Raw genomic sequence first — 11,545 nt, 5'->3', positions numbered from 1 at the left:
CCGCTCTCTAAGAACGTATTAACCGTTGGATGGAAAGTCAAATCGGACGGCGGAGACCGTATTTCCGGCCTAACTGTTCAGTTATAAATATTTTGCAATAACTAATTTTCTTTTTTTAGAAAAGTATATAAGTTCGATCCTATTTTTCCTGCAAAATTTTCACACCGTAACTTGTCTCTTCCCTCTGAAACCTTCGCCACCACCTTCTTCCTCTAAAAATGGCGGATTCTTCTTCCACCTCCGAATCTTCATCTTCTTTAGCTTCCGTTTCCGTGTTGTCCTCTGCCGCCGCTGACTCCGCTCCGCCGGATTCCAATGCGGGATCTCTGACGGCGATCCAAGCCTTATCCTCAATCGTCACAACCACAACCATCCCCTCCTCCCTCCCTCTCCTCCTCGACGATGCCGCCGTATCCGCCGCGATCTCCTCCCTCCTCCGCCGCCCTAACTCCGGCGCCGGCGATAACAACCTCTGCAGGTGGCTCTACGACACATTCCAATCCTCGAACGCTTCGCTCCAACTCCTCGTTATCCGCTTCGTCCCCATAATCGCCGGCCTCTACCTCTCCCGCGTCCCTCTCCGGCGGAATCAGGCCGGTTTCGAGGCCGTCCTCCTAGCTCTCTACGCGCACGAGACGACCTCACGCGCCGGTGTCTCGGTAACGGTCAACATCCCAGATCTCTCTCACCCAAGCGTCTATCACGAATCCATGGGATTTAACAGGAACAACGCCACGAGTCTCAACATCGCCGTCATCTCTCCGACGCTCGAGCCTCACGGGACGGTGAGATCCACGCGCCGCGCGAGGATAGTCGGCGTCGCGCTCGAGCTCTTCTACAGCAAGATCACGAGAATGCCACGCGAATCGAAGCTCGATTTCTGCGAGTTCTGCGAGATCTGGGCAGGGCAAAACGGGGAAACAGAGGACGAGGAATCTCAATCGATCACCGCCGGAACAAACCCAAACCTGACTGATTCCGGCGGAGACGAAAACGCCGGCGGGAGACCGGAGAGAGACAACGGAGTACGGATTCCGCTGCCGTGGGAGCTTCTGCAACCGGTGCTGAGGATCGTAGGGCACTGTCTCTTAGGGTTGAAGATCGAAGACAGAGAAGTCTCCGACGCAGCGAACAAAGCGTGTCAGAGTCTGTATCTCCGATCGCTCCACGATCTAAACCCTAAGGCGATTCTGGCCACCGGAAGTCTTCTCCGGCTCCGGGAAATGGCCATCGACCCCAAGAACCAGAACGATTTCACGGAGATCGCTAACGACGCCGTTATCTCCGTCTAATCGCCGTCCACCGATTTTTCTTTTTCATTTTCTAAATTGAAAGAAAAAAAAACCATTTTTTGTCTGACAAAAAAATAAAATTAATTATGTTAACCTTGCACGTCTTTTTCTTAAAAGAAAAAATATATATTTCTGTACCACACCACGTTCACGTTGAAACCAGTACCATGGATTTATACAATAAGACCAAAAACTATAAACATTTAACGTTACATACACATCTTCTCAAAATTTTAAGCATTTTTTATTTTTTTATCACATTTTTAAAATGAGAATTATTTCTTAAATATGAAAATCCCATTGACTCTAATGACGTGTTAGAATTAAATTTGGAGGTTTGACAGACAAACTGTATATGGATGATATTAAATATATATATTTGATCATGAATAATATTTTCTAAAAACACATTTTCAATCAAATAAAGGGTTTTTTATTTATGAATATTTCAAAAACTTTTAATGCAGTCATTTTGAAATAAATACTATTTACCAAAATTATGGTGTTGAAGATGAGACTGTAGAAATGTCAACAACTAATTAGTTATGAATTTTGTTTTATTCCCCAAATGAAATTACTTGTGTAATCCGAATCTTGACCCATCGGATAATCCGATTACCCGCGCTCCGTCACACAGTTCACTGTTTAAGCTTTTTCTACTGCTCCGCTTTCTCCTTCACACGTTTCATTTTCTCCGGATCTCTACCATTTTCTTTTCGTTTCCTGAATCTTTCCCGGAAAATCCCAATGTATACCCTCGTTTAGTTTCAGATGTGATAGTTCTGTCTCTGGCTCAGAACGAAGCTTTATATTGACCTGCAATCACAGAAACGGAGCGCGAATTTTTTTTGCTCCAGAGGGAAGTCCATAGACTCTTCGTATTTCTTCTTTTCTTTTTCCATCTGGAGAGTAAGAGTATGGATAGTTTCAGCGCGGAGGATCTGTCGACGATCGGCGGAATCGCGACAGTTTCGCTTCTGCATTCGTTTATTCCGACGCACTGGTTGCCGTTCTCCATTGTCGGACGTGCTCAGAAATGGACGCTTTCTCGAACACTATTCGTCAGTATGTTCTTCCTCCATGCTTCTCTTCATTTCTGGGTTTTTCGTTATTTATGTGCATTTCTTGGCTGCGACTGGAGTTTTGTATGGTCGATATGGTGATGCACATTTGACGGTTTCTCTGATATTTGATGAGTCGATAATGTTTTTCGGTTGATTCATTGCGTAATCGACAATGGTATCTGCACCGCATCGGATAGATTAAGCTGTAATCAGATGTATTGGAGCAGAATGAGATGGTAACCCTGCTGCTTACGGAAGAATAAGGTAATATATGATGTCTCTTTTGTATGTGGGAGCTGATATGAAGCCCTTTTGTGTCATGGAGTGTTGATGGGAGAATGTGATGGTTGGTTCCCTGAAGGTGGATGGGAAGGCTGGCTTTTGGATTAAGACTATTGTTCATAATGTCGGTGGCCCGGAAAGTTGGGATTACTTTCTTAAGGTGCATAGTATTTTGCTAGTGAAAGCCTTGAGGATACATCTTGGGTCGCTTTCGATCCTAAAGAGTGAATAGAGAGTTGGGTTTATCCATTTTTCATCTCCTGTGAATCGCCTTATTTGCTTTCTAAGCAAGAACATCACTTGTTTGGGAGATCAAGTTTGTTTCTTAGGGGTTAGTTTGCTCATGGCACCTTTAGGAAATGCCGGGAACCTGTTCTACGATTTTAGGACACGAGTTTCAGGTTTCGCTCTTGGCTTGCTTTCCCTGGTAAACAGGTCTCTGGAATTAGCCATCTTAACCACTTTAATGTACTTCTTGAGCTTAATAAACTTGATACGAAATTTGGTTGCATGGTTTGATTACCAGATTATTATGTACATGCCCAAATGCAAACAGGCTTATGTGTGTGCATATACTTACAGACACGACTCAGATTCTTGTCCTTTCTGATGTTTCTAATGTCAATTTATGTTTCAGCTGCATTTGGGGCAGTCCTGCATGTCATATCCACTACGCTCCTGGGTATAACAGCAATCACTATTTCAAACACCATTGCCGGTGAAGAGACAGTTCACAAGCTGGCTTCCCTTTTGCTTGTGATTCTTGGTGGATGCTACATCATGATGTTTTTATCTGGAAAGGGTGGTCACACTCATTCTCACAACCAACCTATGGAGAAAATGGCGGTTGCTGGGCTTGTCCTCGTTCCTGCACTATCTCCTTGTGCAACTACCCTTCCAGTTTTCCTTGCTGTCGGAAATTCAAAGCCCATGATGGTTCTTGCTATCATAGTTCTGTTGATAAGGTTAGAAAAACACTCCTTTTAGTATTTCACTCTGCTTTTGTTTTATGGTTTATACTGGATTGTCCGTTCAAGACATGAATGGTACTTACAAGGCAAAAAATGGAAGTACAGTTTATGATTTTGCAGTTCCCGTGTTTTTGACATACCCTTTTATTGATGCATTTTGTTCCTCTCAAATAGAGTTAGTTCTTCTTGTCTAAATCGAATTACGACTATACACCGATAGATTACACCTGTAGAAGAAGAATCTCTTCCATGGATTGTATGGATGGTGCAGCCAACTAAATTTCTACCAATGCAAAAAGACACTAGACTTTGGGAATCATTTGCATTCAAGCTCTTGTAGGATTTTCTTTAACCGTGCATTCGGAGAATTGCTTCTCGTTCTGACTTGTAGCTTACTTAAGTTGATAAGCAGATATCGACTTTTTTTGGCAGCACCATAACCGTGATGGTATCGCTGGTGGCACTATCATTCTACGGGGCAAGCCAGCTGAAATTTCACTGGGTGGAACGCTACGATAAACTCATCCTGGGTTCGGTTCTCTGCCTCGTAGGTATTCTAACGCTCCTTTTCCATGATCACGACGAGGGAAGTCACCATCTCCACCGGAAAATCATCGCTCTCTAGTAAACGGCATTTTCATCATATACAGTTTTTGTTTGTTGCCAGGCGTTGTTAGTAGCTCGGTAGCCGAAGAAGGTATAAAGTCTCTCTATCTCTACGTGAAAGCGCAGATGTTTCTGTATGTTCCAAGTTTAACGTCTTGTTACAGTTTCTGTCGCCTCTGATGAAAGATTTTAGCGGTATTGGCGTTAGAACTGTTGGAGATTAGCGTTTTGATGGCCTACGTTTCAGATTAGCGTTTGTAGCTGTAGCGGCTGTAGAGCTGGCTTTGGCCTAACTAAATTTTGTTTTTAAGAAAAACTACCATTTTCTTATATAGATTGTGTGAACGATCTTAAAACCTTTTAATTCATCAAAATTACTATTTTTGGATTTATGAATAGACAAAAAAAATATCTTCAACTTTAAAATATTAAACTTCAAACTCTAAAGAGAAAACCCTATTTATTTTTTTTTTGGTAAAAGAAAAAACCCTATTAAAGTAATAAAATGGTCTTTTAATTAGTTATGACAGCTATATGGAAAATTATTGTATATTTAAAAGGCATTTTCTGTGTTTGCTTCGGTTTTGTTTTCCCAAATCTAAAATAATGAGAATTTTGTAAAAAAAAAAATTGAGATAATTCAATATTGTATTGGGGCCCAGTGACGACGTTTATGGATATGTATGTATATATTTAGTGTAAGAGTGTGTATAGTTACGACATAAATAGAAACATTAGGGGAGTTGGTTAATATTCCAACACACGGGAATGATTTGAATTCTCTTGAAGACAAGCTTGTGGTGGTGTGGTCGAGTCAAATCGTTGACCATAAGCTCCTTCAATTCATACGTTATAAAAAAAGATTCTTATTCCACCGAATATATAAACAAATTGCAATATTCTTCTTTCATATTCTAGTGTACCCTAGTCTAATATTTGATTTCATAAGATCGTATAAATAGAAAATAAAAATTGATACAAATCATCTGACGTAACCCAATATGACCAACTTCGTTCAAAATAAAAATTTTAAAAATCTGGTACTCATAAAACCTTTTAATGTCATACATTATTAAATTTAAATTTTTTTATAAAAAAAACACGAAATGGAGATGGAATAATAGCACGGAGAAAGGGCAAAAAAAGAATGAGAAAAAGTGAAACCGAGTGATATTTCTCTCTAAATACGATCGCATAAACGTCTTCTTCTTCTTCCACAAAAGGGTTGAAACAACGAAACCCTAATCTCATCTCCGATCGGGAAGTTACCGGTCTCAGATTCGCGATTATCTCTCTCTGTAATTCTCTGAACATCGGACATGGCGGTGCAACGCGGTTTTAGGGAGCTTTTCGCTTTTTCGCTAACCCTAACCTTTGCTTGGGTTTACCTAGCGGAGGCCAACTCCGACGGAGACGCTCTTTACGCGCTTCGTCGGAGCTTGTCGGATCCCGACAACGTGCTTCAGAGCTGGGATCCGACGCTTGTTAATCCATGTACCTGGTTCCATGTCACCTGTAACCAAGACAACCGTGTCACTAGAGTGTAAGATTCTCTCTCTCCTCTCATCTGCCCCGAAATTTGCTCCTGGTTGGGAAAATTGATTCGTGGAGAATCTATGGAGTTGCCATTGGCGAAGATTTATTTCTGTTATATTACTCAAAATTGACTGTTTCTCTCCTGATGAATTTTCGCGCTAATTTTAGGACAGAAAATTCTGGGTTTCATGCTCTTTTAAAGTAAGATTAATAAAAGTGCTGTCTTGTTTCTCTCGAATCCTGGTTGACCTCAAGCATTATTTTAGTGGAGTCGTATCAAAACCTTCCGTATAACGTATAATCCTCCATCTAGCAATTGAAGGATTAACGTATAAACCTTCCGTATGATCTCTTGCCTTTATCACGAAAGAATTCATCTTTAAGGTGTAATTGCGTCTTGTGTGTGTTGCAATGGAGACAATTGGCTCTTTTGTTTCTGAGTCTGACGATAACTGTGTCGTTTCAAATTCGTCTGCTTTCTCTTATGGTATAAATTTGCTTTTGTATCCGTAAGTTGGGTTCCTGCGGGATTGGTTGGTCACAATGTGATCCTTGTAGCGGCTTCATACGAAGTAACATGAGATTTACTATGTTCTGCTTTTCCAGTATGAGAATTGCAAAGCCTGTTTCCCCCTGTTGGGCAAATAGATAAGATATATAATGAGAAGATTCTTCACATGTCATTGATAGTAATTCCATTTGTTTAGGGGTTTGATGTATTGATACTTCATACTTTTCGCTATGATGTTCCGGCTTCTTGTTTCATTTCTCCCTTTTCCAATCTTTTTGAGTTTTAGTTGGAGTCTGGAGTCTTTATGGTTGATTCCAGCTAATTATCTGTTGGTACTGTATCTACTGTTTGATGAATCAATATTAGTAGCTCGTTGGGTATCTAAAATAAACTTTTTTTCCCTTGTTGTACTTTCATTTTCTCTCTCCCTTTGATTTAAGAGATTGAAAAAGTGTTCCCAAGGCATATCTTTATTATGATTTTACTATTTTGCAGGGATTTGGGTAATTCAAACCTGTCTGGACATCTTGTGCCTGAACTTGGAAAGCTTGAACATCTACAGTATCTGTATGCCATCAGTCCTATGGATTTTCTTTTACTCTTTGATTTTTCTAACATCAGGTCTGATGTAATATAGATAGCAGACATCAAGCTCTGTGTCATGTACGGAACCAGAAGTGCCAAATTTAAGGCTTTCCATGTTATGTACAGTGAATTTTAACTGTTGAAATGCCCTTCTATTGATATAGAGAACTTTACAAAAACATCATCCAAGGACCTATACCTGCTGAACTTGGAAATCTGAAGAGCCTCGTCAGCTTGGACTTGTACAACAACAATCTCACGGGGAAAATTCCTCCTTCAATGGGGAACTTGAAGTCTCTTGTCTTCTTGTAAGTTGCTATTCCGATGTGATTCACCTATTTCTTCTGGTTCCTTTGATATTCGTACGAACATACAAAATTTGGAGAATCACTAGATGATTGTATGAATTCTAAGTAACAAAATAGCTGTTTATTCACTTATTTGCTGCGTATTTTTGTGGTGGTAGATCGTAAAAGTTTGTGGAGGGTGTTCTATCACCAATTCCATAGATTCTCCTATAGATGTGATACTTCTTTTTCTGTCTCTAAGTAATTGTTTTAACATGGGCAGACGGCTGAATGACAACCAATTAACTGGTCAGATTCCTAGGGAACTCACGGGTATCTCAAGCCTCAAAGTTGTGTAAGTTCAGCAATTTAAGCTTCATTTTACTGTTGTTTGTTAAATAGTGGAGCCAGTCAGTTCTGCGACTTTTCACCGTTAGCATCAAGATTCTAAACAGGCTTTCTTTCTCATGCTTTTTGTAGAGATGTCTCTAACAATGATTTGTGCGGAACAATTCCGACATCAGGACCTTTCGAACACATCCAGTTGCAGAAGTAAGACCCTACCGCCCATTTGTTTTGGCAGAAACTTGGCTATAATCTATTTGAAACATGATTTGCAACTTACTTTGTTATTGTTGTTCAGAATGTTTTCGTGTTTGTTACTATTTCACAGCGGCAGCCGAGTTTCTGTTTTCGAAGGATACATTCTCAGCCGCCATTTATTCTCATGTGGAAAACCGAATTTGCTTGTTGTTTTTGTGCAGCTTTGAGAACAATCCACGCCTGGAGGGGCCGGAACTGCTTGGCTTAGCAAGCTACGACACCAACTGCAACTGAATGAACCCGAACCCGAGCCCGAAACAACTGGGTTGACCGTGTAAGATCTCATATTAACCATTTACACTATCAATATATATACATATATATGAAGTATTAGATTATATATACATTATTAGAAGTAAGAATTGAGAAAATGTGATCCTATTAATGTCTCCAACGGGACCGAGAGCGTAAAAGAGGAACTCTGAAAACCCTCGTGTGCCTGCCATTCGTATAGCGTATTCGTCGGTTGTAAACTCGACCGTATGTACCCGTGTCTTTCCGTTATTGTAGCTTTAAGCTCTGAGTCTATTGCCTGTCTGGTTGGTTGTATTAACATAAAAGATTGGCTACACAAATGGATTTGGGACTCGACCGTGTGTTTAACCCTTTCCTATGGTCCTTAGGCAATTTTTGGTTACAAGGGTATTTCTCTATATTGACAATATTTTAAAAAAAAAAAGTTTCCAGATGATCTTGAAAAAAAAAAAGGTTTTATTTCTCCAATATCTAACATATATGTGTATGTATGTATGTATGTATGTATGTATGTATATGTTGGATACTCACTACTTGAATTATTTTAATTTCTTTTGTAAATCTTATAAATTTGTAAATAAAAATTGAAATGTTCCCATATTAAAACGTTAAAATTATAATTTATCCTCTATTAAATATAATCCTATGTCCGCCACTGTTGGAGGTGGGTCATGTCACGTGGCGCTCAGTGAATGGACCCAGTCCTCTTCGTGATATCATGTCAGAGTTGGAATATAAATCTACAGAGAGAGAAAAAAAAAAGCAGATGGGCCATTTTTGTAACATCTATTTTCTCACAGGAAAAATCTTATTCAAATCTGCATTAAATAATTTTATCTGTATAATATAATGTATATATATAATATATACACACTTTAAATCGGCAATAATTTTGTCTGTACCATATTTTTTTTTGTTTTTTTTTTCGGAGGCTAAAGTATGCAGTCTGATAAAATCACGTTTTGCAAATCAGAGAATAATAATTAAAAAAAAAAAAGGATATTACTACTATAAAATAACGTCGACGGTCTCTCACGAGAAAAGACCATTCATAGCTCCACCAAAGCAAAAAATAAAGTATTCATAATTTATCGAATAACAATAATAACTCATAATATGCGATCATGGCAAGGCGGGGTAGGGGATAATGGTGGGATGATACGGAAAATGCTTATGCATATTTCGATCATTCAATTTAATGTGGACCTTCTTTTCCGCATCATCTTCCCTCTTTTCTTTTCACATTTTCTTTTTCTCGATCGATATGAAAAAAAAATGTCCAAAACATGGGATATGTGATAAATAAAATAAAAAATAAATTTTATATTCGGAGAACAATATAAATGAATTAGAAATCTTTGTTAGGGAATGCTGTTGCATAGTTTTAATTAATGAAATACACCCTTAAAAAAATGTAGAAAGCTTTTTTTTTAATTAAAAAAAGAAACGAGAAATAATTTTTTGATGAAATGATGCAATTGTTGGAAAGAATAATTATAGTAGCAAGACGATTAAATACATGCATTAGTATATGAATTATAGTAGCAAGACGATTAAATACATACATTAGTAATATTAATAATAAATATTAATAATAAATTTGAATTCTTTCAACTAGAAATGCGTTCACGATAAGATAAATATAATATGATCAAAAGCAAAAGACAGAACACACGCACAACGTTTTAGAAGTGGAAAAATCTTTTTGGAATCAACGAGTTGGAAAGCATTCAAAATACGTGAGCCACCGCATAAAAAAAATTATATAATATGAGCGATAGAAAAGGGCCCCGAAATTTTGGGATCCTTTTTTTTAATAAAAGTAATTACTAATCATGATATATAATTATGGTGGAATAGTAATGGATCAAATTTTAATTAGTTTCCTTTAACTATAGAGCTTCTATTAAATAAATTACAGATTTATTTAAAACAATCAGAATTAAATATATATTAGAGTCATTACATATTAAAATTTATAAAAACTCAAATATTTATTTAAAAAACAAATATTATTTTTTAGATTATTAATATAATATAAAAATTCAATAAAGGAGACACGTACAATTACAAAAAAATATTGAAATACTATTCATGATTAGATATGTAACTATCAATTGTATATTAAAAAAAACGCGTTATGATTATCAAATTATTATCCTTTTTCTTTTTAGATTACAATTATTTATATTAATATTTCAATATTTTCATAATAAAATTATATTCTAATATTTTATAATAAAAATATATATTTTTAGTTTGTATAAGCCCAATTATTTTTGAGACGGCTCTAGATGAATAAGAAGGCTTCCACATAAAAATCTGGTCAAGAATATATTAGAACGAATATGGATAATTTACATTTGGTAGCGAGACAAAGACTAAGTATAATATGGTTTATTTAAAAATCATATATTATAAAAAAATACATAATTGGTGACGGCGAATCGAGTTGCATTAGAATAATGTTAGCTGCACCTCCATGGTTAGACATTCATCTATTACAAAATAATTTTACTAATATTGGAACCATCGTGCAGATTTAGTGACCAAAAGTTCCGCATATATATATATATATATATATTTAATAGACAAGTGGGAATTGCAACCCACTTCTTGTATATATGCTTCGATATTAATCATGGAGATAACAGAATTTAGCCCACAAAAAGATATTTTAATCCATTAAAAAAAAAAAGGGTAAAACCCTAAAAAAACCTCCAACTTGCAAAAATATATACAAATAAACCTTCAATTTGAAAAACTGTCATTCAATCCCCGAACTTGTAACTTGTCACTGAATAAAACCTCGAACTTGCAAATTAGTGTTCTAATAAACCTTTGATCGGTTTGACCACAATTTCAAACGATCGGAAATCCACATATTGACGGATTGCTGATGTCATTTTTCAAATTAAAATTGATAACGTGTATAAGGTGACATCAGCAATCCGTCAATACGTGGATTTCTGATCATCTGAAATTGTGGTCAAACCGGTCAAAGGTTTATTAGAGTAATAATTTACAAGTTCGAGATTTTATTTAGTGACAAATTACAAATTCGAAAATTGAATGATAATTTTTCAAGTTGAAGGTTTATTTATATATATTTTTGCAAGTTAGAGGTTTTTTAAGAGTTTTATCTTTAAAAAAATGGGATCCTAGAAATACAAAGACATTATAATATTTTTAAATTTAAAATTTTCAAATTCAATCAAATCTTGATTGTTGGTACTTGGTACACATGTCAGAGATATACACACATGTGAACATATATAGGACCAACCACTTTCCCCATCTCTCTCTCTCTCGTGTCACTGCCTCCCTCCCACATATATATATATATATATATATAAACATATCGCCATATACAGAAAATATCAACCCAAGAGGAATGGGAGCCATGGCGATGGTTCTGTGGTGGCTGACGGCGGCGGCTGCGGTGGTTGGGGCAGTTTCCGGCGGAGGAGTAAAGGAGTACAATTGGGAAGTGGAGTACAAGTTTTGGTGGCCGGACTGTAAAGAAGGAACCGTGATGGCCCTCAACGGCCAG

At 37.2% G+C, this 11,545-nt stretch overlaps 3 protein-coding genes across 3 annotated transcripts; all 3 read left to right on the top strand.

Annotated features, from left to right (window-relative positions):
• Positions 1-75: 75 nt before the first annotated feature.
• LOC104799588 lies at positions 76-1,469 on the top strand. The gene has a single exon (XM_010522187.2). The coding sequence runs from the start codon at positions 219-221 to the stop codon at positions 1,290-1,292; it is 1,074 nt and encodes a 357-aa protein (XP_010520489.1). The 5' UTR covers positions 76-218; the 3' UTR covers positions 1,293-1,469.
• Positions 1,470-1,919: 450 nt separating this feature from the next.
• Positions 1,920-4,534, top strand: LOC104799587. The gene is made up of 3 exons (XM_010522186.1): positions 1,920-2,357; positions 3,276-3,603; positions 4,042-4,534. The coding sequence occupies exons 1-3, from the start codon at positions 2,210-2,212 to the stop codon at positions 4,232-4,234; spliced, it is 669 nt and encodes a 222-aa protein (XP_010520488.1). The 5' UTR covers positions 1,920-2,209; the 3' UTR covers positions 4,235-4,534.
• Positions 4,535-5,364: 830 nt separating this feature from the next.
• LOC104799586 (somatic embryogenesis receptor kinase 2-like) lies at positions 5,365-8,343 on the top strand. Its single transcript, XM_010522185.1, has 6 exons — positions 5,365-5,758; positions 6,758-6,829; positions 7,012-7,155; positions 7,418-7,489; positions 7,615-7,686; positions 7,899-8,343. Exons 1-6 carry the CDS (start codon positions 5,535-5,537, stop codon positions 7,969-7,971), a joined length of 657 nt encoding a protein of 218 aa, XP_010520487.1. The 5' UTR covers positions 5,365-5,534; the 3' UTR covers positions 7,972-8,343.
• The last annotated feature ends 3,202 nt before the right edge of the window (positions 8,344-11,545 follow it).

Source organism: Tarenaya hassleriana, unplaced genomic scaffold (genome assembly GCF_000463585.1).
Source record: "Tarenaya hassleriana unplaced genomic scaffold, ASM46358v1 Cleome6, whole genome shotgun sequence".
NCBI classification, from domain to species: domain Eukaryota; kingdom Viridiplantae; phylum Streptophyta; class Magnoliopsida; order Brassicales; family Cleomaceae; genus Tarenaya; species Tarenaya hassleriana.
This window is presented reverse-complemented; position numbering and strand designations above follow the sequence as displayed.

Coding starts and splice junctions, on each gene's coding strand:
- LOC104799587 (XM_010522186.1), top strand. CDS start 2,210: ATGGATAGTTTCAGCGCGGAGGATCTGTCGACGATCGGCGGAATCGCG. Junction 2,358..3,275: donor TTCTCGAACACTATTCGTCA/GTATGTTCTTCC, acceptor TTTATGTTTCAG/CTGCATTTGGGGCAGTCCTG. Junction 3,604..4,041: donor ATCATAGTTCTGTTGATAAG/GTTAGAAAAACA, acceptor TTTTTTTGGCAG/CACCATAACCGTGATGGTAT.
- LOC104799586 (XM_010522185.1), top strand. CDS start 5,535: ATGGCGGTGCAACGCGGTTTTAGGGAGCTTTTCGCTTTTTCGCTAACC. Junction 6,830..7,011: donor CTTGAACATCTACAGTATCT/GTATGCCATCAG, acceptor CTATTGATATAG/AGAACTTTACAAAAACATCA. Junction 7,687..7,898: donor GAACACATCCAGTTGCAGAA/GTAAGACCCTAC, acceptor GTTTTTGTGCAG/CTTTGAGAACAATCCACGCC.
- LOC104799588 (XM_010522187.2), top strand. CDS start 219: ATGGCGGATTCTTCTTCCACCTCCGAATCTTCATCTTCTTTAGCTTCC.